The following is a 26,118-nucleotide window of genomic DNA, read 5'->3' as shown; positions in this document are numbered from 1 at the left end:
TTTAGTGCTTGACAACTCTCACTGCAAAAAAGATTTTTATGTTTAAATGGAATTTCTTGTATGTCAATTTTGTGCCCATTGTCTCTTATCTGTTCACTGGGCACCGCTGAGAAGAGCCTGGCTCCATTTTCTTTAGTCTCTCCAGTCAGGCATTTATACATATTGATAAGATCTCCCTGAGCACCTTTGCTGCACTTGCTCCCGTATGTCCATGTCTGGGGAACCCAGAACTGGACCCAGCACTCCCGATGTGGTCTCACCAGTGCTGAGAAGAGGGGAGGGATCACCTCTGTTGACCTGCTGGCAAAGCTCTGCCTAATGCGGCCCAGGATGTTGTTGGCCTTCCTTGCCACAAGTGGACATTGCTGGCTCATGTTCAACTTGTCCACCAGGTTCCCTGCAAAGCTTCTCTCCAGCTGGTTGGTCCCCAGCCTGTCCTGGTGCATAGAGTTATTCCTACCCAGGGGTAGGACTTTGCACTTCCTGTCGCTGAATTTCATGAGATTCTCATCTGCCCATTTCTTCAGCCCACTGAGGTCCCTCTGAGTGGTGGCACAGCCATCTGGTGAATCAGTCACGCCTTCAAATTTTGTATCATATGCAAAACTGCTGAGAGTGCGCTCTGTCCCATCATCCATGTCATTAATGAAGATGTTACAGAATTGGCCCCAGTGTAAACCCCTGGGGTTACACCACTTCAAAGAGTTAGCATTTCGTTTATTCTTCTATTAATCCAATTTCCCTCAGGAAAATTTTTCAGAGAACTTTCTCTGCAAAACTTGCTCTGGTGAAATCTTTATTGGATATGGAGTCAATAGAAACGATCCTGGACGATCTCTAAGGGAAAGTGGTTTTACAATGACTATTTTCTGTTGTCACAGAAAGAATGAAAGCTATAGATTCAGGATGAACATCAGAAAATTGCATGTTTTTATCACAAAGCTCAAGATTTAGATGATGTCACTATCAGTCCCATTACTTAAAAGAGAAATTGTAAGATATCTATTTCTGCGTCTTATTTGTATTACATCACTGAAGTATTTGTTTCACTGTGGTACAGAACCACTTTTAAAACCACATTTTACCATTTGGCTTTCCTTGATATGAACCATCTTATGGAAGTTAAAATGGTGTAGCAAACAACTTTAATTTCAGCAAGTGGTTTGTAAGGGACAGCTCTCTGTAAAGATTGTGAAGAATGGATGCGTAGTTTGCTTTTCACTCGTTTTGAACTCTTTGGAACTTGGGGCAAACTTTCATTCATATGCTCAGAGTCAAAATCTATCTATTTTTGTACCATAAACACACTTTATGACAATTCAGTGGTAGCACAATTTCAGCAATAGCAAACGAGGTGGACTGAAGCTCCCTCTCCCCAGCCAGAAGACTTATGCAATAGGTACCTCAATCATTAGATAAAATCATACCTTTTTATAAGATACCTGCCTAGGACTCTGAAGCACTAGCAAAGGCTTACTTCATTCTTTTGGGCATCAGTGAGAAATGTAACCCTTCTGATCTGGAGCAGACTGTTTCTGTGATTCCTGTGAGGCGCACACCTGTTCTTCCTTTTTGGAAGGACTAGTATTTGTCTTTTGTCAGAAGTCACCTCTGAGGAATGACAAGATAAGTGAATAATGATCTTCCTGGCTGAAGTTTGATAGGAATAAGAAGCTTCTAGGTAAATCTAGGATGGACTGGCTGAAAGGACAGTTTCCTTAAGGCATGTTTGGCAGCTATTTCAACTTTGCATCTGCACATGGGTTATATATATATATTTTCCCCCCCAAGTATTTTAAGTTTTTCCCTCACAGTATTGTAGTAAGATTCCTATAGGGGTTGGTTAGGGTCAAAAGAATGCCTGTGTTCTATTATGAGTTATGATTCTAGTCCTTGCACTATTAATAAAACTTGAAGCAATAGGCAGTTATTCTTTCACTCACCTATCAATAAAGATTATCTGATTAGTGTCTATGGCTTTTGCCAGAAAGATCAAGTTCAAGGCCTTAGGATTAATTCTCTGTATACTGTGCATTTTCTGGTCAGAGCTAACCTTAACACCCACCCAAAATTTCTGTGCAAGATTGTGTCTGAATTTCATTGGAGTCAAGAGTTTGGGTACTCCCCCCCCACCCCCCAGCACATTGTTGCACATTCTGAAACCTCACTTTCTCTGGACATTGCTTTGCATTTTTATATTGACAATGTAAGTCCCTTCATAAAATCCCCTCACCTATTTGTATATAAGGCTGAGAGATCTAGAAGTTGTATGCATCAGTACAATGAATACCTCACAGAATCTGTCCACCTTAGAATCTATGTGAAATTGAAAAGATGGAAGCACCTCCAACCACTAGAGCTCATGCCGGCATTTATCACTTAAATTGTGTCTTTCTCTGTGGTCTGTTTCCTGGAGTGTAAGTCACCAACCACTGTACTGCTGCTGAAGCTTTCTCTTGTGATGTTATTAGGAGACTAGTCCTTCAGTTCTTACTCATAGGGACCTCCAGTCAGCTAAATGTTTTGTGGGCAGTACTGCTTACACTCAATCATAATACGAATGAGTATATAGTGAGGCTCTTGAGGGAAAAAGAAGTTATTTTCTTATGACTTTTTTTTTTTTTTAACTCTCTCTAATCCATGCTTAAGAGTTATGGTATCTTGAAAGGAAAGGTACAGCATTAACCAAGTTAAAAGAAGTACCCTCTTCTCTGCTGCTTTGTCTTGTGTGGACAGTCTGGAAAATCTGCACAGCTGCTGTCCAAAGTCTCATATTTATTCACTTCACTCAAAATGTTTATAGACTGAGGCCCAAGACATAATGTAGTGCAACCTGCAAGAAGGCTACAAAGGGATTAGACTGCACTCGGTCAGAACTTAGATATAATATATCTGATCTGAATTATATCCTGAAGATTAAGAGAAGAAAAGCAGTTTCTATTCTAGTAAAAAAAAAAAAAAAAAAAAAAAAAAAAAAAAAAGAATAGCATTCATTTTGGTATCTACTAAATTGTGAGTTCAGAGCTTAATTCTTCAAACAAGAACAACAGCTTCAACACTCCAAGCTTGTTTTTGAATGATATAAAAGCTTGAGTACTTCCATGATATCTGGAGTTACTTCCAAGATGATATACAGATAATTCAAGCCTTTGACTACTAATGCAAATAACTTAGATGAGTAGCCCACCAGTTTTTGCAACCTTTTCTTTCTGTTACATATATGAAATATTAAGGTCTGTTTTCAATGTACACATTTATCCAAGTTGAACAGCTTTAATTTTAGATGTTGCTTAATAAAACATCATTGTGGACTGCATTAGGAAGAGCATTGCCAGCAGGTTGACAGAGGTGATCCTCCCTCTCTACTCAGCACTCGTGAAACCACACCTACAGTACTCGATCCAGTTTTGGGCTCCTCAGTACAAGAGAGAAACGGACATACTGGATTAAGTTCAGTGAAGGGCCACAAAGATGATTAAGGTAGTGGAGCATCTCTCATATGTGGGGAGGCTGAGAGAGCTGGGACTCTTCAGCCTGGAGAAAAGGCTCAGCAGGGACCTTATCAGTGTGTATAAGTATCTGAAGGGAGGGTGTAAAGAGGATAGAGCCAGACACTCTTCAGTGGTGCCCAACGACAGGGCAAGAGGCAACAGGCATAAACCAAAACACAGGCAATTTCATCTGAACATATGGAAAAGCTTTTTTACTGTGAGGCTGACTGAGCACTGGAAGAGGTTGCCCAGAGACGTTGTGGAGTCTCCATTCTTAGAGATATTTAAAAGCCGTCTAGACGCAGTCCTGGGTAACGTGCTCTAGGTGACCCTGCTTGAGCAGGAGTGTTGGACTAGATGATCTGCAGAGGTCCCTTCCAGCCCCAACTATTCTATGATTCAGTGAATATTGAGAAGTTGATTGTAGGAGCTGATTCTCTCAGTTAATAACAAAAAGTTGTATGTAATTGCCATGTCGTAAATTAGATCCCAGTGGAATCTGTCAGTCTAAATTCCTGTAGAGAAATCTCTTAAGTGCATACACAGAGCAGTTAACATTGACAAAAAACATGTTGAAGAATTCTTGTTTTTGTTGTTCTGAAGTTTCCTTTGTATTTCTTAAATAAATACATAGATTTTTTTTTAAAGTAACTGAATATAGCCTTGATTCCTTGAAAGAGGAAGTAGGAATAATATTAGATGTTGTTCTCCTAGCAAAGTGAACTTCTGTAGCCCTAATATGAATGTGATATTTTAGTTTGTCTTTGGACAGTTATGGGGAAATTTTAAAATGAGAGGTTTTTTTAAATCCAAAGTAATCTTGTTGCACCACTCTTACTTTGAAAGAGTATTGTTAATGATATTTTTGATTGTGTCATATCAATGGATTACTATCACTTTTTTGAATTATGATATATATCACTTGCTAATTAATAATTACATAAAATTCAGGAGTCATTAATAATTGCAGTATCTATGGCTATTATCCTAAGACATGTTAAAGTTATACTGCAAAGCTGTAAGACTTAGTACACTAAAGGAGAAGAAGGATCTCTAGTATCCTTAATGCTTTTAAAGACATAATTATAAAATTAGTTTACATCTGACTTCGCGTTGAAATTTCAAGGGCAAAGCTTACTAGCTATTTTGGCAAGTTTACTTCTGCTTTGATGGTATTCAAGAGACAGTTGTAGGAGCTTTAATTAGGTATGATATTAGAAAGTATTTAAATCTCTGATAATGGCAAGGAAAAGAAATAACTTAGATCATAACAGAGTATATTTCTCAAAGGAATTGTTATGGACTATGTAGCTATCTGCAAGCCAACTGGAATTACTAGTTCTAGGATGTCAAAAGATTGATACACTTGACTAATTAGAAAGTCAGTTGGGATTGGTGACAGCAGTTTGCAGCAGCTTGTGAAAGCTGATTTAAAGGTCCCATAGGAACTGTTAATATTGAACAATATTTGCTATTTTTATTCTATCGCTAGAGCAATGTTTTATGCAGTTCTCCCAGGGCAGTTTAAGAGACTTCTAAAACACTGTATGATACATTTGCGTTTGTTAAATATTATAGATAGCTCAGTAAGTGGGGGTTTGAACAGTTAGCTTTGTAACTTCATAGAAGGTGTCACAATCAGCTGTTGGTGTAAGCATCAAAAACATAATTTGGAGTCTAATAGAAGGTGTAGAAGTTTGAAAAACAGACTTTCTAAGTGTTTTGGATACAGGATATTAACTACTGATATTTTTATTTGCATTCATTTGTTTATTTTTTTCAAGGCATATGTGTATACAGGAAAATTACAAGAGTTTTTTTTTTTGTCTTCAAGTAATTTCTTTTTCTGTTAACTATTCAATGGAAACACAGATACAGCTTGTGACTAAAGTATATTTCAGATAAGTAGGAGAAAGAGAGAGTACCCTGAACATGCTATATAATTATGCTACAAAAAATTGTGGTTTTGCAGTTAACAACAGTATTTCTGTTCTATTATTTAAAATCCTTATTTTGTATTTGTTTCATCTTTGTATAGAGTTATATATTATGCACCAGCCTTTTTTCTACTGAAAACTGTTTATTAATAGTTTTTGAAATAAACATCAAATCCATAGAAGTCTTGGGAAGACTTGAAGAAAAAAGATGACGCATTGAAATAGAATTAAAAGCAATTTTCTTTTTGCTCTTCTTCCTACTCCCTGAAACAAAGCTTATGAACTATTCTTCTATAACCATTTACGGTATTGTTTGCGGGAGTGTCATGTTATTCAATGTTTTTTGAATTGCTGATAACCAAAATGCTTACAAACTTTCCTCCTGCATTCATGTACCTTAATATAACTAATGGTTTGGCCTCAGGATTTCCTCAAGCATCACTTTCGGTTCAAATTGCTCACTGAATGCTTCAATTCCAGACATGAGTATTTCAGACAATTGCATCAGGAGGGGAAAAAAGAAAGCAAAAAACCCAGGAAACTGAAGATACGGTCTGAGAAATCTGTTTTTAGGTATATTCCAAGCCATGTTAAGAGCTGTGATAGGCCATTAGTCATGAGAGACCAAACTGCAACCCAGCAAAGCATGTTATACCAAATGTAAAGCAAGAAAAAAATTGTATTTCAGTCTTCATATTTATCCTGTATCTACTATATATTGTACAGAAAATATGTGCTTGAATGATATGCAAAATTATAAAATATTGCTAATTTTTCCATTATTTCTCTTTGTGTGGAAAGGCAAGCTCTTAAAGCTAACTAGTCCAATAGTACACACTGCAGAGGAAAGAGAATAATTAAGGCTGTAACACTCTTAATGTTCTCAAATAATTCTGTCATTTTAATGACCAGTATCTTGGGATAGTATCAAATGTAATACTGCAAGGAAGGAAGGGTGTTCTCCTTAGAATATATATTGTAGGACATTCTGCAAATTAAACAAAAATCATTCTCTAAATACAAATAAACATATAGAATTAGCAGAAAATATAGAATGGGCAAAAACACAAGCAAAAGGAGCATAAGGGGAAACTAAATGCATTTTATGATACAATTGCACAAAAACGACTTTTAAATTATTCATTTTTGATCTTTCTGTAAATATTGAAGTTGTTGGTACAACAGAAGAAAGTGACAAAGTTTATTAAAACGTGATTTAAATTTGAATCAGTGTTAGAGAATGTCTGTTTCAGTTTTATATCTGTTTATGTGTTTACTTGTATGGAATTTTTAAATACAAAATCTTTTACTTTTATAGGTATTACTAACATGTGACTTCAAGTCATATTTGAGGGATCATTTTTCTTTAATTTGGGGGACAAAAAAGTTAAAATTTTGAGGCAAGCAAGAACTCTACCTGCCAGAAATGATTTTATATATATTCTCAGAATACATATACAAATATATGTAATGTGGAGAAACAAATAGAAATCATAATTTCCCATAATAATTCACCCCCATATTCAGGACTAGAGGATAGCCTTGTTTCCTTACTGGTAGTCTAGCCCTTCCAGGATTCCTTAAATGTCACTCTTGCAACAACTAGCTTTACTCACCAGCTTGATTAGATTCTGATTTTGAATATTCACTGTTGGCAATAACTGCAGAATCATGTGCTGTCTCTGACTGCATCTAGGGTGGGTATTGACCTAAGGAGTTTTGCATGGTGAAGCATAATGAGTTTTCTCCTGTGTCATTCTTTATTCCTCTTAGTAGATTTTTCATCGTGAACTCCTAGAGTTGTGTTCTTCGTTCTCATGTGTGTGTAGACAAGGGGTTAACAAGATTCACAAATCCAAAATTTGTCTGACGTGTGTTTATTTGAGGAAATAAGAGTAGGGTTTTTTTTGTTTAATGCTTGCATATGATTATAATCTCATAGTAACATTCATAATTCTTTCAGGAAGGTATTATACTTATATGATGAGTAGAACTTACTGGAATTGCATAAGTCATTTAATATTGGCCAGAGGTTATTAAATAGGAAGAGAAAATGGGTTTTGATTAAAGCTGCCTATTGATATAATTTTATATCCTATCTAGTCTAATACTGTTCGCTCGGCTTCCTGCTGAGAAACAATTTCAACTTTTTATAACAATAACTCAAATGATCTCTTTTGTCTAACATAGCAAATCATTTTAGGGAACAGCTCTCAAAAGCTGACATGAAACTTATTATTTGCATTTGCAAAAGGGTACTGAAATGAAAATATGAGTGAAATGACATTTCTCTTAAAAATACAGATGAATCTCACCAGAATGGAATAAAGTTTGGCCTAGTTTATTGTACAAAAGACCGATTCTGTTGTGATTAATTGTGAGAGAGTAATTTGTGGAAGTTTAAAGCCTAGTCTAAAATTGAAATAACTAGTTTCAATAATACCACAGATATCTTTTTTTATTATTATTATTTATACTTTGATATTGCTGTGGTAACCCAGAGGGTTCCCTCTCTCTCTTTCACAGAAGGTGAGGAGACTGGAGTGATGGATAGTCTGTTGGAAGCCCTGCAATCAGGCGCTGCTTTTCGAGACCGAAGGAAAAAGACACCAAGGTCTAAAGGTGAATATTTTATTTTCCATTTTATTTTCCAGGGTATTTTGTTAAAAGCATTATGAGTCCAGTGCTCTAGAACTTAAAACACTAATGGGTTTAATTCTTTCCTGTAATGACATCTTTCAGAGGTTCTCATGCTATCTGGCTGATGTCAGTCACACTTTGGAGATCAATGTATTGAACTTAGCATAGCCTGATTATTATGACAAGACTCTTCCATACAGCCATGTATACTTTAGCTTTTTGAGGTTTACAGTAACAACAGTTGAATGGGGGAAGTAAAAGTCATCCTGACTCCTGGTGGATCAAACATTTCACGGGTATTAACTGTAGCTTTACCCCTGGAAGTATCTAACTTTTAAAGAATTCTGCTTAATAATATTGTTACTATAGTCCAGTAAGTTTCAGAGAGTATTTTATTTCCATTGTTTTCTTGCTTTTGCAGATATACCACAAAATCTCAGTCCAGCCACTCAGAGGCCTGTGCTGAAAGCCTGTAACCATGGTAATAAACCATATTCATGAACTGCATGCTCTTAACTTAGCTTATCTTGTTGATCTGTGCTTTTAGAATGCTGCTGTGATATTTTCAGTTTTCTACATTAGTGGAATAGTTAAGTAGTATTGGAACCTAGTTGATAAGGATCACCTGAGTTGTATATTACATTCTTAAACTATTCTTGTTGATTACTTTGCAAAGCTCTTCTGTCTTTTGAGGGGTTTTTAATTTATTTAAAATGCAGTTATGTTTGTAAATGTAGATTTTACATAACTGTTCTTCAGGTTTATATAAGGATTTTTTTTAATGAACTATGAACTATCTTAGAAAGCAGAGATTGTGGCGCATGCTTTAAATGTTGCTAAGTATTTATGATACTGAATTAGAGAACCTTTAGCATTCACTCTATTTTTCTTTATTTTCTTGGTACTATAGTTGGAATGGCTTAAGCTACCATTTATCAGTACAACACAAAAGTGATGTTGTATCAGCAAAAAGATAGGAAATTAGTTACTTCACAGCAGACTTCAAGGGCAAATATTTCTCCAAATTTTGACCACAAATCTTATGCATATGTTTAAATTATACTCCTGAATTCTCATCGAACTCAGTAGGACTACTCATATATGTAAAGCTACAGTCTGGACTTGGGTATTTTTCACAGAATCACAGAATAGTTGAGGTTGGAAGGGAGGGCTGGAGATAGTCTTGTCCAACCCCCCTGCTCAAATAAGGCTGGTTAGAGCAGGTTGCCTATGACCATGTCCAGCTGGGTTTTCAATATCTCCAAGGACGGAGACTGCACAACCTCTCTGGCCAACTTGTTCCAGTGTTCAACCTCCCTCACAGTAAAGAAGTTTTTTCTTATATTGATACAGAATGTTTTTAAGCAGAATGCATTATCCTTTGATTATTTAAATAAACTTGAATTTATAAAGTAGATGCCATCAAATTAAGGATATGGATTACACCTCATGTTTGTTAAATGTTTATTTCTTAAATTACTATAGTAGAAGAAGAACACATAGAATTCAGCGTTAGTAGAAGAAGAACATACAGAATTCAGCATTATGGAAATTAAAATCACAAAGAATAGAGGTGGAAGAACACTTGAAAGATTAATTCACTTCTAGGAATTGGCCCAAGGAAGAATCAAGTATACTTGACAGGTGCTTGTCTAGCACATCACACATTGATATTTAAATAATGGTTACAGAGCAGATCTGAGTTTATCCTGTATGTGTTTCTGCTTTTAAGAATAGTTATGTTAACTGTTGCTACTTTTCAACCCATCCTATGTGTAGGCGATCAATATAGTTTCCAATTTCCAAACTAAATGCAGTTAGACAAACATGAGGGTTGTGTTTTGCTTCAAGTTAAAAATTAAATAAATGCCTAAACTGTTAATTTTGTAAAGTCTCAGTATAATCTAGGAGACTGATTTGTACATCAAACTTTAATCCCAAATTATAACCATCTGATTATAAGTTCAAACAGTTGTTTTAGAGAGTTTGATTTGTTTTGGAACTTTTGTTTTTCCTGAAGTCACTTTTCCCACAGAAAAGCCTGACAAGCTGATTCCAAGACAATTTAAAATGAATTCAGTTTTTCTTTTCTTATTAGTTTAGGAATAGGATAATACAATTCTAAGCCTGCTTTTAAGGAATGCAGTAATATGTTTTCAATTTGTTGATGCTTATCACAATATCTACATGTTACCGCTTCCTATCTTGAGCCAACTGGAGCACTAAACTTTGTGTAGATTCTGGGGAGCTCACTTATCATAGTATCTTTGGCTTTCTGAAGGAAATATATAATCACTGGTTGCTTTGAATTCATCTTTTAGATTTCATATAGTTTTTTTTTATATATATATATATTATTCAGAAACTGTATATGTAATTTGAGAATTTGCTGTTTAATAAGTTATTTTGTTATTGGGAAATCAGAAATTATGTAGGCTGTACAGTACCTAGAATATATACTATATATGCTAGGGTATCGATGTCAAAGCTTATTTCTATAAAATACTAACCTCATTGAAATTAATAATGTGGTCAGTCAAACTATATATATAATTAAATGTTTGCTTGATTCTCTATTATAGAGACATTCAACAATTTAGACTTTAAGGTATCATATCAGTTTTTTTCAGTTTTGTCCTCGAAGTAATTTTATCTTGCACTTTATATCTAATATGAGTATATATGTAATAACATATTATTTCCATGTATATGTGCGTATTAAGTGATGTATACTATATATAATGTTTTATTATTTATAATGTACGAGCAATACATCTCAAATTTCATTCTAGTTCATAAAAGTTGACATTTATCATTAGACTGAAGTATCAGCTTGGTTTTTTATTGATTTACCATTTTCCCAACCTAAAATTTCAAATGGATGCTAAATATCATATCACAGTACCAAAAAAGCTCCTGGCTTACTTAACTAAGCTTAAAATATGTGAAGACCAATTAAGTCCTCAGGTAGCAGTTCAAGTACTTTCCTTGTTTGCTTCTGATGATGAGACTAACAGATTCACTTATAGTGGATAAGCTTTGTTGATACACACTGCAGATGCATAGTTGGGATGAACAACTTTGACTCATGATGCAGTCAAAAAGAATTACAAGCCATGACTTGAAATATCTGCCCATTGAAACATTCAGAGTGTAGCAATCAAATTCTAGTTAATCTGATTTTTAAAAAAAATTTTTTTTTAGAAAAAACAACACTGTTTAGTCATTGTGATTAAAGATATTTCTCTAAAAGTGGAATATAAATCAGACTCCTAGACAGAAGGGAATTAGAGAGTAGTGGCTTCATGTCTCACAGGGAATGGGAAGGGAGAGGGAAACACAGACAGAATGCACATTTTTCTCCGTAGCTGTAATACAAACTCAAACAGAAAAGAAACTTCTTCAGCCATCTCCCATTGGCATCCTCAGTATGATACTGGTCAAGGGACCAAATTAGCATTTACAAGTGAGGCTGAGCTGAGCCTTATAAAGAGGTAATACAGAGGAGCAAACAAATGCTACTTAGCTCTAGAACTGGGAAATGAAATTGCTTCGTTTAGTTAAATGGACTGCTAGAAAAAGATGATGGAGCAGATTTGGTTGAATGTTAGCCATAGTTTGGCCATTTGTCTCTTCATGAACTATTGAGATCCCTAGAAAGCTCTTGTAGTGTTTAACTGAGATTTCTGATTTAAAAGGTGTACTGCTGCTTCCCAGGGTAGCCTCCTAGGTGTGTTTTATTTTCAATCCTACTATACTCTTCTTTTATTGAGCAGACTTTTTTCTCATATGGTACGTGATTTTTGTCAGGTCTAAATCTACTCTATTGCTGTGATCAGAATTACCAATCACTTTTCTTTCCGCTTGTGACAAGGTCCATCAAGTCAGACAATTTCTTTCTGAGGAAAAGCTCTACGGCATAACTATCAGAAATAATATGCGCTTGGAAATGTCATAACACCTTAAGAATACAAAAGTTTTTCACTAGATTTTTTTCATGACATTGCCATGATTTGTGTATTTATTTCTTTTGTTACCCTTCATGCTGCTTTGTATTTTTTCATTAACAACTGAATTGCACATAAATTTAAATCTACCTGTTAATGTTACTATTAACTTTATCTGCAAAGAACTATAAACTGCAGTAAATATTGTGGTATATGCTTTTCCTGTAATTCCTGTTTGGAGTATTGTATGACATAAGGGCAGTATTGTATATTAGGAACTTTTGATTCAATAGCATCTAATTGTTTTTTTTTTTTACTGAAGTAAAAGTAGTAGAAGAGTAGTACTCCAGTACAGTAGTAGAAGGCACTTAATTTTGAGTGATCAGGCTTTTGCAAGTTAGATAATTGGAAGCAGCTAATAGCTAAGGCTGAGTTTATCAGTTATTTACAACACTCGAGACATAGTTGCAACTTGCACATTTATTTTAAGGTAGTTAAGTTCAAATATACATAGCAGCATATCCAACATAGTGCTCAGTGCAGCATAGAAACCTTCATAATTCACTTAAGTTTTCAGTCAGGCTTTGCAGCCTGCATCAAGTTCTCTGCTGCTATGGCTACACTTTCTTTGCAGTAACATTAGCCAAGTTAATGTTACCTGAAATGCATGAATAAAATTCCAGATACAGCTTTGATTGCATGTTTACATACCTCAAGTGCAGCAAGAAATGAGGGTTTTGTTTTTTTTTCCTAGTAGGTTATATTCAAAATGGTGTGAGTAAAGAAAAGCTATAGTAAAAATACAAGTTGCTTTTGTGACTACAAAGGCTGAAAGAAATCTATCTTTTGCAATCGGTAACTGGATTGTGACTGCACTTCCAAAGGTGAAAATAAAGTCTAGTTTCTATATTAAAATCAAACTTCTATGATAAGAGATAGTCTTTATTTGATTACCATTGCTGCTTGTTCAGTAAATCCATAAACAACAGAATAATTTGCACATCACATTTAGTCCGAAGTATTTTAAACACCTTATTGTTAAATAAAATTCTCTTCAAACAATGTCATTCTGGTCCCAGTTAAGCAAAAGAAAACCCTTTTTTCAATTCTTATTTGTAATAGAACTGTCATCCGAGGTTCAAATTAGTGTCTCTGCCACCTTATTTTTGACAATGATAGCTGACAATGAGCTCGGCCTCATCTGAATTCTTGAAACTAATAGTGCAACCACTTAGAGGTCACTATTTTATTTCAGCATTGCTTTATATGACAGCAAGATACCTTGATTGACATTTTAGCCTATTTTTTTTTTCTTAAATTTGTACATGTCCTTTATGTTGCTATCTTTTCCATAGCTGTATGTAGTGAACATTAGGAAGTACCTAACATTGGAGAAACACTGAAACCTGTGAAGATAATTTTTTCCTAGTAGATGTTGCTTAACCTGTAGCACTAAAGATGAACAAACCAGTTCCTCATGGCAGAGATGTTTTGAAGGCACTGTGTACCTTTAGCTTATTCTTCTTTCTGTATCTGATCTAAAAACATCACTGTTTGTATCTCTGGTGGAGAAAACCTCTGTAAGGATTTGTTTTTACTCAATAGGCCAGTTTCCTCAGCAGAAAACTTTGAATATCTGTAGGCACTGGTGTGAAAATGAAAACGTTTAATAGGATTTCTATAAAAACCAGGTAGTTCTCAGTTGTTCTGTTTAAGACCAACACTTCACTTCAATATTCACTTCACAGGTCAAGTAAAATTACTGCTTATTCTAATGGAAATAGTTCCCCTGAGACAATTTGCACTGTTTATTATAAAGAGTTTCTTCCTAGAGCAGACGGCAGAATTCAAAGAAACTGTGACCATAAAAGTCAATTTTGCATGTGTGGAAAAAATATGCAGACGAGGAAAGTTTATTTACTCATTTTTATTTGTTTAGAACTACCTCAGCATTGGCATAGTTCCACACACATGCAGTCTCTCACAGAGACAGCCCTGAGGAATTTACATTCTAAAATAGATAGGAATAAGATTAATTTTGACGCGAAGTTTCTAGTATCCTTATCTAGTGATCTCCTTCTCTTGTAATTTAATGTTGGAGAGGACAAAGCATTTGAGTCATAGGGGATGACAGCAAATGAGTGGAGATTTGAATGAAAAATGAGGAAAAAGTTGGATTCTTTCAAATCTTTTTCAACCAAGTTAGTAACATCAACCTTTATAATAAAAATATGGATATAAAGATAGATATAAAATGTGTATTCATTTATTTATTTTAAAATGCCAAGCACTGCAAAAGGGATGTGCAGGTTCTGTTAAAACTGCATATAGAAAAGGGTACTTCAAATCAGTAGTAAATGAATATTAGTATACTGTGAAGAGATGAGTATAGAAAGGAAAAGATAAGTTCTGTTAACATTTTGTATAAGCCAAACTCAAGCAGCCAACCTTAGCACTACCCATATTTAGAAAAAGAGATGAGAAATTATAATCCTACAAAAAACTTCAGTGTCTATTTCACTACTCTTCATGTAAAGTCTTTAGAGACTTTTCAGATATAAAATCCCCATGAGTAAGGTGACACACATATCCTCCCATTCTGTATCCTATCATAAAGAATTATATGTGAACATAATATAGACAAGAAAGAGAAGCAAAGCTTTTTTAAAAGTAATGATTTTAGGTGCCAACTTGAGACAAGAATAGGGCCTTATAAGGGGACTTATTCTTCAGAGGTTTGCAGAATTTATTCCTAAAGTGAGACCCTTTGAGGATGTCAAATTAGGCACTCAGAAGTGCTAATTGCTTTTGTAAATATCTTGCTGGTGTGCGCTGGTGCTGGTTTAATATGAATGCTTCTCTCAAGGGAAGCAAGGACATTTGCTGCAAGATAAGAACTGTCGCAAAGAGGTGACATTTGAAAGCAGTGACACTGTATATTTCGTAATTGCACATATAGTAAATGTCAGCTTCCTAAACATCTAGCTAGGTAACCAGATTTCCAAAACCTACTATAGGCAATTTTTTATATTCAAAGCAGTATTCTGACTGTGCATCAGTGGAGAATCTTAAATCAGCTACAGGAGCTATAAATTCCCAGCAATTTACCCGTATTTGTATTTTCATTGTTTAGTCATGCAGAAGTTTCCTTTCAAAGAAAATTATTGAGTTGATCTGTATAGTAAAGAGGTTCTGTCACTCCTCAGAGTGCTTTTCAAGTCAATTCTGTATTTGTTAAACAAGGTTTTAGGCATAAATTTACAAGGCTTTCAACTTTGTTTATTGTTTTGCTAATGTTAAGAACAAGTGATATCTAACTCTTGCTTCCTTCTTCAACATCTTCAAAAACTTTGAACCAAACAGAATAAAAAATATGTACCAGCTGAACAACAGTCATAGAGCTCTGTGTGTGTGTGTGTGTGTATATATATATATATTTTTTTTTTTTCTTTTTAAGGGATTATCTTTTCTTAAAAGCTGTAATGTTTGTGAAATATTGAGTGGTGAAATTTCATCTAGATGCTAGAAATGCATTTTGTCTGGTTAAAGGGCTGCACTGGGGACAGAATCCCAGATTGATACAAATGGTGCATCATCCCTGACCTGAATCTAGATTTGTGACTCAAGGAATGTCTGGTTAATGCAACAGTATTTAGTCAGTATTAAAAGATGTAAAGAAAGCACAAAATATTAATCATGAAATGTTTTAATTACAGTTCTTAATTCATCTTTTGCCAGATAAGTGAATGAGTTCCCTTCACATTCTGGTTTTTTTTTTCTCCTTTTGGCAAATTTGGTTCCATTTTTTACCCAAGTGTGTTTTTTGCAATAGAATAAAAATGTAGAGTGTAAAGGAAATACTGGATCTAAGTTTCTGCCTGATTTTTCTTTTTTCCATTTTAAATCAGCATTCAGCAAACGTACAAATAAAAGACATTGAATAGATGCAGGGAAAACAAGAGTATTGTGTAGTTTCTTTCCTTTGTTGGAGTGGGAACACTTGGAAGCTTTACTCTCAGGTCTTGGGATATTCTAAATGGAAATTAGTGTTTAAGATGAAGCAAAACTGCTGGGTTTGCCTGTAAGTTCCTTGATAAATGCAGTATCATCTTTGTTCCATTCCAAAAAATAGACTAATTTTGTGTATTTCCAACATGCAAGCCTAAGTGAAAATCTACATCAACCATCCAGCAAAATAATGAGAAGCCTCAAAAGACTTAAAGATAATTCTGAGCCACCAACACTAGTGGTAAAGGAAGTAAATATAGGGGCAAATACAGCTTTCACAAGAATGGCAGAAGAAAAGATGATAGCCAGAATTATACTGCATGATCTAGACTAGTGCTAGATAGTTGAGCTGTAACTCTGTTAGATTCTATGGAAATTGTTTAGGAAATTACTGGGGGGGTTTTACATGATGCTCTGACCCTGGTTTTCATCAGTTTCATAATGATTTCCCTTAAACTGTTTCTAGGATTGTACATGTATGCAATGTAGTGCCTGCAAAAATTATACAATACATTTATGCGTCTCATCAGTGAGGAAAGACCTTGTGAATATATTGCCCTTGCACTCTGATACCTTCCCTACTTTTGACTTTCTGCATTCAGTTTATACCCTACCCGTTACATATACCCATTATATACCTATGGCCTTCTATGCCACTATAGCACATCACCCACATGCTTTACCCATTGCATTTCCATCAGTGAACACCTTTTCTTAAGCTGATGTAGCTCATGACTCCAGAATGAAAAGCTATAGCTTAAGCAATTTCAGAAAAGAATATTTCGATTTTGGAGGATATTGGGCTAATCAGGGAAGCAGTCACTTTCAGCATACACTGCAAGCAGTTCTACCCTTGTTCTTTAATTGGCATGGTAATGCTGTTTAAATGAAACATTCTTTAAACAAGATTTTAACCAAACAGAAAAGTAGAAAATTTCCTGAAGTCAATGTAGTTTTCTAGCAGCTTTTAAAGAGATTTTTGGAAGCCAAGATTGCTGATATGTTTTCACCTTTGAAAGACTAACAATGCTGCCTTATTTGCAACAAAAAGACTATGATCACTATATTTTGTCATGATATCTTAAAAAAAAAAAAAAAAGACTTTTCCTATAATAGTGAGAATTTTTTATTTTATTGGGTGGAAGAGTTTATCTTATGCTTTATTATCTCATGATGCATTTATCTAACTCCCTATAGAAGAACCAAAGAAAAACTGTTTTCTGACCCTACAAGTCTGACTTTACTTACCTTAGATTTTTAATGAGGTTAGAAAGCTAAGACAGAATTTGTTCTACATGGCATCCAAATGTGTAGGCCTAGCATTTGATTCTCTATCTTCTTGTTGCATCACAAAATGATAGCATAAGTTGAAAAGATAACGTTGAGAACACTTAGTTGTTGTAAAAAGGCAAATGGAATGAAACCTCAGCCGGTTTTAACCATTGGCAAATACTTATTCCAGAGTAAGGTTCCCCCCTCTCCCTGCCATTTTCTTAGGCTTTCAGTCTGTTTTTTTGTACTTGAAAAGAGGCAAGTGTATACGGTACATTACAGTACAGTGTGTCCTGTAGGGACACAGTATAGAGGTATTTGAGTTAGATCTGGACATACTGTTTTCTCTAATTGAAGGAGGATAGTTGTGTTTAGACCAGGAAGATCAGGCTAAACATGCCTTCCTACTTCCAGTATGTCAGCTCACTCATTCAGAGCAAATGTGGGTATCTCTGTACAGCACTGAATTAAGCTGTGCAGAGGCAGCTTTAGGAGCTATGTCCAAGAATTTTGAAAAGTCTTAAACCACAAAAAAAGTAGCATACACTTCTGTAATACTTTCTCATAGGTTTCTTTCCTATTTAAAAAATCTAAATTCAATGATTTAATAGGGTATACATTCTTACACCAAGAATCACTTTGTCATCTGTATCCTTTCTTGCCATTTCAGAACATATATTGACTTGAAATACAGCATTTTCTGATAATCTCCATTCATAAACAGAGTTAAACCATTTTAATAATCTGAAAACTGTTTTTTAATGAGACAAACTTCTAGAACTTCACACAAAAAATCATAGTGGGAAATGGAGAAGTTTGTATCAATATTATATTGTCTCATGAATGGAATGAAATCACAGCTGTTTTGGTATAAACATCTTGGATAAAAGAGCTTAACAGAACCGTAGATGAACTATTTGTTGGAAAATGCCTGCCTAATGGGACATGAGCAAATGAACAGGCCAGTATTTTCATGGTCAGAGCCTCCAGGATTAAAGACTGGATAGTTTTTGTTGCAGGATAACCAGCCTTCCCCATTCAATATGAATGCCTGAATCAGTAAGCTCAGTAATGTTGTTAGTTCACATTCTTTTTGTACTTATTTATAGTGGAATTCCGTGAGAAGAGGGGTAATGAACAGAAGGGCACTTTCCAGAGATATAGAAAATATGGTTTAAATCCCCTTAGAAAGGGAATAATTGAACCTGGATGAAACAAGGCTAAGTGCAACTGGGTGGGGATTTTCATAATCTCAGTTTTGAACTTGGCACCTACTTTTCACTTGTCTTTTACTTTGGTAACAGAAGTTACTAAAAGCAAAAGAAATTCGTAGCAGAACTATGTTACTTAATTTCTCTTATGGCAATGGCTATTGCTCATAAATGCAACAGATCTTTCATGCAGTGCATGGAAAGGAACCAGTGCATTAAAGGAATCACATACCTTCACATAACACTACAATTACATAGCATAGCTAAAGGTTAAAAAGGTAGAAGTTTGACATACTATAGATGTGTTAGCCAGAGAAATAAGTCTTCAAGACAGAGATTGATGTGACATGCATCTCCCACTTGTTTCTTCAGCCTCTGGAGAAGGGATCAGAATATATACTCCATTAATAAAGCCAATATCCAAGCTATTATGAAACTTTATATCTTTGTATTTTTTATCTATAGTCACAATTACTTTGAGTGATTTCTTTTCCATTTTTTTAGTTTCAAAAATAGAGAGATTCTTCCCCACATGCCTTACTTCAATCCCTTGCCAAAATTGTTTTCCCACAGGAAATTTCTCTTGAAGTTTATCTGAGGACCTACTCCTATTTCAGTATGTGTGTTTTATGCATTGCTATCATTACCAGGGAGAAAATTGCTCATTATTCTTCCTAATACACTTTTTCTTCCTGTATTTTAAAATGTAAATATTTCCATTGTTCCATCCTTTCCACAAAAAAGTAAAATTCACAGCATCTGATCTTTCATTCCACCTTTCTTAGCTCAAAAAGTGCATGAGTGAATCTAATGATTCCAAGCCTGCTTATAACCCATATGAACATGATGCCAAATTATGTGGTTAGAGGAGCTGGAGGAGGATGTTGTGGTAAATTTTGGACAGCGTTTAACGAATGAAACCAACTACAGCAAAAGGCACTATTTTTGAAGGTGCCATACTGCGAAATGGGCCCTATCCTTCTCCCTGGTCCTAAACGGTTTCTGTTTTGGTTATTTTTTTTCTCCCTCCAATTTTCATTGTTTGGTTACTAAGTTGAGATCCACGGGGTCTGCTTTACAGAAGTACCAAACATCCACAGCTGCAAGTGAATTTAGTAGGATCAAAGCTCTGAAAAGGTGAAGTGCTATATAGTGCTAATTACCCTGGGATATCAGGTATTAAGCACTTTTGATCTGCCAAAATTAATGTATATATTTGATTTCTTAAAGAGTATTCAGGTTGCATGCATAAAGATACCAATTTAGGGATATATAATCTAGGGATAGCTCTACTTATACTTAGATAGCGAGAGGTACATAACCATCTTAGACAGGAGTTTTCTATAAATTGTTGATAGGCAATGAGCCTAGGCATCAAATTTAAGTGCCTGAGGTTGACAGACCTAAAGGTGTTTCTCCGTGTTTTAATTCTGTATCAATGTAAGTGCTTGAAGTTCAGAGACCTGAAGGTGTTTTGTCATGTTTTAATTCTGTATCTATAATAAAGTTAATAAAACATGGGAGCAGTGCACTGAATACTGAAGATAAAACCAATAGTTTGAATAGCTGCTCTTTGAGTATAGTCTTTTCTGTGCACTGAATGATGCAAGATCTTGTGGGAGAAAAATAATGAATTAAGTCTCTTACAATGCATATACGTAAACCTTTGTGTTAAGTTTGTATAGCCAACTTCAATTCTTTTGTGTGTTTGTGTAATTTATATAAAGATACAGCTAATTACAATGCTAATGTTTTTCAATGTACTAATGTTTCATTAGAATAGCTAGATAACAGCTAATGAATCGGTACTGTGATTTTAAATTATGTAGCCTTCCTCGTATGCAGTATTTAAAGGTAATGCTTCACAACTGCTGACTAGTATAACAAATGTAAACATTACATGAAATGTAATCCTGGTAGACTTCAGACTACATCAAAATAGCTTTAAAACAGCAAGATTATTTATACAAATTATAAGAAAAGTGTCTCAGTTTTATATCTTTTAATGGACATGTTATGTTCACAGTTTTGGTGTAAAGGGTAACTCAGAGTGATGCATGAGTAGTTGCACACTCTGTGCTGGCTATTCAACACAGAATAGAAAGTACTATGCTATCAGGTAATCCCTAGTTTTATAATTGTACTGTAGATGGTAGTCTTCCCCTTTCCCTAAGAAATATGAAATCTTTTTAATTCTGTGTGATCCATCATCAGGCAACTACTCAAAAAAGTAATGTTCTTAAATGCTCTCAAATGTCCAGTAGCAAAAATAGATGAAGGGCAGAGTGCATTAATGGATTTCCAGTTGTGTCTCACAGGGCAGAGAAAACTGCTGTGAGGGAGCTCTTGGGATAGCTCCTACTCTTGCTGCCTTTAGCAATAGCTTCCTGACTAATCAGTCTCCAAGCTTACACCAGTGCTTTAAGTCTGGTCTTTCTCTGTTTGCTAGTCACTGACTGAAAACAGGACACAGCCAATTACTCTCCAGTGAGTTAATCCAGTCTCTGTTTATCCACCTAAAAGCAGTTGCCCTGAGATCATTTTATTGAAAACTTCTTAGGTAGGGAGATCTCCTATTATAAAATGTTGGTTTTGTTTCAGCTTTGTCAAAACATGAGACTTGTAGTCCAAGACTGAATATCATATCATTTGGAATAGTTGCTTCCTGTGGACCTGAAAACAAAATATGCTTTAGTGGTATTACTTTTTTTTTTTTCCCCCCTTTTCCACATTCCAGTGACAGTCAGCTAAAAATAGTCTGCCTTTATCCTTTATTTTTAAAGGTGTGTGTGTGTATGTGTGTGTGTGTGTCTATAACTGAGGATTCTACTGTCCTAATCTCCTAGTTTCCTAGTCTGGGGTTTGATCTTCCTTCATGGCTGCTTTTTTTTTTTTTTTTTTTTTCCCCTTCCCCCCCACTTTCTGGTAGTTTCTTAAGCCTTATGAGAGATACCTAATGACAGCTTTTCAGGTTTCCTACCCCATCTTGTCACTTTCTTATTCTAAGCCCATCTTTCTACCCATCTATCAGTGCTGCAGGACACAAGAACATTCAACAGTACCACTTACTGCGGTACACAAAACATTTTCCTGCTTCAGTCTGCAAATTTAGTCTAACAAAAAGGGATTTTTTTTACCTGTATCAATAAACTGTAAAACACACTGTGGCCTAAATGACCATATTACTTACAGAAATCTTCAACACTTACTAGTCATAAAGCATTGGTGAAATTGTGCAAGTTGAAAGAAAAACAACCAGAAAAGCTGCAAAAGAATCTCCAACTAATCTCTTCTGGTACAATAATACACAACACAGTACATTTTTGATTTGTTATTTTTGTAAGAGCTGAAGACACAAAAGAACACATTAAGAAGCAGGTTCTAGGTCAAATTTAACATCATTACATTTGGTTTTGGTAGGATGTCTTGCTTAAAACAACAAAGAGCTGAATGCGCTCAGGTCAGCAATAACTGAGTGATATACTGTCAAAACTTAGTAGAATAATTTTAAATTAAATAGCTAGGCTATTTTTCCCCATTTAAGGATCCAGGGGATTTTCAGGTTTTCTTCATCTGTGCCTTTAAAACGCTAGCAAGTTGAGTAGTTGGGTATTTTCTCTTATATGTAGCTCTTCTCTGCTTTTAATTTAGCCCAGTGCTTTAAAAAGTAGGAGTTATCCTTTATTTTTAGTTTGCAAATCTTTATTCCCTGTATTATAGCCTTCATTGATACACTGAATGTCTGCAAAAAATGTTTGTAATAAGTAATATATTTCTGCAAGTGATAAGAAAACTCATTTGGTCAAGAACACTTTTTAACAAGAATACTAACTGCATTTTATATGGAAATAAAGCTTGACTAAAAATAATCTTCCAATGTTTGGTTTTGTGGAAGCTAAACTGAACAAGTTAGGGAGAACAATAGGACAATATCAGAAATCAGAAAGCTCTTTCTAAACTGCCAATATGTACATTAGTAACACTGCCTCATGCTCTTGGCTTCAGTTGCAGATTTCAACCTTAAATTATTTTTTTGTAATTATTGATGTGGAATTATCTTTAAATCAAATTGTTCATCTTCAAAAGCTGAATGGAGGACAGTAAAAGTTTATAGTCTGCTAGGGTTTTTTTGGATTATGATAAGCATGCTAATGCAGAAGTCCACTTCAAAGAGCTTTATATTCAGAGAGTGTTGTAACCTTGTTGCCCTAAACTACACTTTAAGATTTTGGAGATAATGGCACAGTTGCATGAGGTATACTTGCATGAACTGGGAAAACACAAAAAATATTATTTTTCTTAAGGTCACGAGCCTGCTAGTCTGTTTTAAAGACAGAGCATGATGCAGGCCAGTCCATGCCGATGGCATAGTGGCTTGTGCAATTCTGTAATGATTCTCCAGCCATTAAAAGAGTAGATACATTGTTCAGTAATGTTCCCCTTTTTCCTCTTAAGTTCCAAATAAGAGTGTATAGATATTCTGAGGGAAAGTGAAAGAGATTGGAAGAGCGAATCTTAGAATGTAGTTTGCAGTAACATCTCAACATAATGTGTTTTTTTTCCGCCATCGTATGAACTAATGCTTACAAGTGCAGAAAAAAAAAAAAAAACTGAAAATCCGCACACTCTTAAGTATATCTTGTCTGAGCTCTTATTAGCAATTTGTGTAAGTAATACAAAGATTTTACATAAATACAGTAAAAATATGCATCTAAAATCCAATGATCCCAAGCAGGCTATTTTAAGGAATGATCATGTTTCAGGTCAGATGTTTCAGACCTGTCCATTGACTCCTGTTTTTAAGCTTTCTGTGGATTTTTCTTATGAAATCAAAGATGTATTTCTGTTAAAGGGTGGAGAAAAAATAGTAAAAGAAAATACAGGGAAGACATTTTTAATTTAATATACAATACTTATACAGTTAGAGATCCGAATACTGAATATAGACAACACTAACAGGTAGCTGTTAATAGTCACCTGATAAAGTATGAACAAAGGGCACTTTTTCCTTGGGTGTGTATTTCATCTTTCTTTTTGATTTAGGAACAATGGGCATATATATATGTTTTAGGTGACCTGATTTTTCTGATTTTAACAGAGCTATCTTAGACTAAAAAGGTCTAAGATACCCTCGCCCCCCCCCCCAAAAGAAAAAACCCACTTCTTGTGGCCCACCCTAATCGCCCCAATAAACTGTTGCACTAATCAATCTCTTGCCATCCTGGATTTTCACACAGAAGTTTTATTTCTTCAGTAACAGCAACTCCTGAACTTTCCAAATCCCCTTTATGGGCAGAACAGTATGATTCTCTGTTGCCTAGCGAAACTTGTTATAATTATCCAGAAAAAGTAAGGGAAAACACTAAGACCAAATTCTTAATTGTTACAGATTGGATCAGCACATGGTAGCTTACATGAGTAAGTGTGCGTGCATGCACACGCATACACACACAAGCAGGGGGCAATATCAACTTGCTTAAATACTTGCCCTTTACCTATTTTCCTCTGTTGAAGCTCAGAGTGGTTCTCCGTAATCGTTATCTTCTGTTCTGTCTCCTCAGGACAGAAAGTTTTGTGCTTCTCGCACCAAAAAATACTGAATTAATCATAAACAGTATTACAAGTCGTCTTAAAATGTTCTTTTTTGATGCATTAAAGAAATTAAGGTTGAGCTTCAAATCTATGCCATTTTTCAGTAAAAAAAGGAAGTAGAATTTCAACATGTAATGAAAGTAATGTATACTTTACAATATTTTACCCATCATTTTTATGGAGTTTCTTATCTTTGAGGCACATGAGCTGAGTGCTACAATGTTGGATTTAATTTTAGCTCTTATACATATATGGAAGTGGTTTGTGAAATTGAACAAATTCACCCAAAGAAAGTTGAAATAACTTTGAGTTTACTCAGTAAATCAGTACAGACTTGTTAAATCAACCTAAGAATAGAACTTCTATCCTTTAAACTTTCTACTGGGATTTATTATTGGACTGCATATAATAACTCATTACTGATCAATGCACAAGAGACATTCTCTGGTAATTTATATTCATGTGAAGTATCTGTATTAGTTTTCCTTTTACAGTTTTGTAAATAAAATCCCATTAATTATTAACCAAAGATTGGGTGACCCCTGAAACTCAGAAATATGGATCACAGAGCAACATCAATCAGAAGCAATGATTTTCTAGGATATTTTTTTTCATTTCAAATTAAGGTTTCAAATTAATATTGCTTATTTCTTTCTTATTGATGAATTAAATTTTCAACAGTTTAAGGAAACAAGAAATAAGGTGATATAACCAGTATTATTTATCAAACTAAACTAGAGCTTAACGCAAGTTAAATTAGGCTATCTTCCAAAGCCACAACAAGAAAATTTATAAATTATTCCAATGCTATCATTGGAATTAATTATCAGAAACTTACTTGTTTATCAAAAATTGTAATTTACCAAAAAATTTGATTTTTAATACAACAGCAGTGATTATCTTAAAGAATTGTGGGGTTGGGGGAGAGGCTTTATTGTTTCAAAGAAAGTGTTTGGAGTTTGGGGTGGTTGTTTTTTTTTCAGAAGTTTACTTTTTTGTGCCCATTCCTCTGCTGCTCATGCATATGACAGGAATTAGGGAACTAAAATATTTCACAGAAACTGTGATGCTAGAAATGAGATTGTGATTTATCCTGCAATAATCACTTTTTTTAAATCCACTCCTGTAATTGCTGTTATGTCCTCTTAAAAAAACAAAAACAAAAACAAAAAAACTCGTTTTGCAGAAAGGAGTTGATAAATTTGGGGGGGGGGGTTGTCTGTGGGGTTTTTTGCCCTGTCTCAGCATGTAGGAAGCTGCTGAAAATGTGGCAGCTGCCATCTTAGCCGACCTGACTGCTGGAGACTAGCAGCGCACTAGTTTCTGGTGCAGAGTACTTCACCACCAGCCAGGTCACTGGCCCAGCTGCAGAGTATTATAAAATGAATCTGCCAAGGGACCATTTATACACATTATTCAGAGCGGAGTCTGCATTTGATAAACTTGGTGGCATTATCAAAAAAAAGAAAAAAAAAAGTAATTCTAAGATGTTTTAAATTCACAGCAGCTTCCTGAGTTAAATGTGTGGCCCGACAGCAAAAAGCAGCATGCAGTGCTCTGTTGTTTGGTTTAAAAGTTTTAAAGAGTGCTTACAGAGCAGTTTATTTACACTTTTCAGTTTCTGTTAAAATATTTTCAGTTAGTTCAAATTCAGCCCAAATTAACAACTCAATGTGCTTTGGGATAATTAAATTACAGTCTCCTCTTATCTGGGCTCACCATGCAGACTATAGCCCACCCATATAGCTGCCTTTACTCCATTGCTATAGCAGCTCTGTTATTTAGCAGTAAATCTTTTCTTCTCCCCATCAGTTGCTGTGAAATGAATGCAAACCACCTGTGAAAAAATTAGCATATTTGGAAGGACAACTTGCATTTGGCTGTCTGGCTGCATTCCAAGTATTTTTTATGGCTGTATAAGGGAAGGAGTAATAAAGGTATTTCAGATGTTCCTAGTTATTAAAATAGTCATGGACATACTGCAGGTTAGGAAAAAAAAATAAGAAAGCCGGTTCTTATT

General features: G+C 34.9%; 1 protein-coding gene across 1 annotated transcript in view; it reads left to right on the top strand.

The window, feature by feature from the left end:
* The window catches only part of DIAPH3 (diaphanous related formin 3), a 248,214-nt gene that overhangs the window by 172,584 nt on the left and 49,512 nt on the right, over positions 1–26,118 (top strand). The window contains exons 26-27 of the mRNA XM_067292601.1: positions 7,955–8,050; positions 8,490–8,549. Of these exons, the coding sequence (XP_067148702.1) occupies positions 7,955–8,050; positions 8,490–8,549 (156 nt within the window). The remainder of the gene's footprint in view (positions 1–7,954; positions 8,051–8,489; positions 8,550–26,118) is intronic.

The sequence above is a fragment of the Apteryx mantelli genome, chromosome 1, assembly GCF_036417845.1.
Source record: "Apteryx mantelli isolate bAptMan1 chromosome 1, bAptMan1.hap1, whole genome shotgun sequence".
Taxonomy (NCBI): Eukaryota; Metazoa; Chordata; class Aves; order Apterygiformes; family Apterygidae; genus Apteryx; species Apteryx mantelli.
This window is presented reverse-complemented; position numbering and strand designations above follow the sequence as displayed.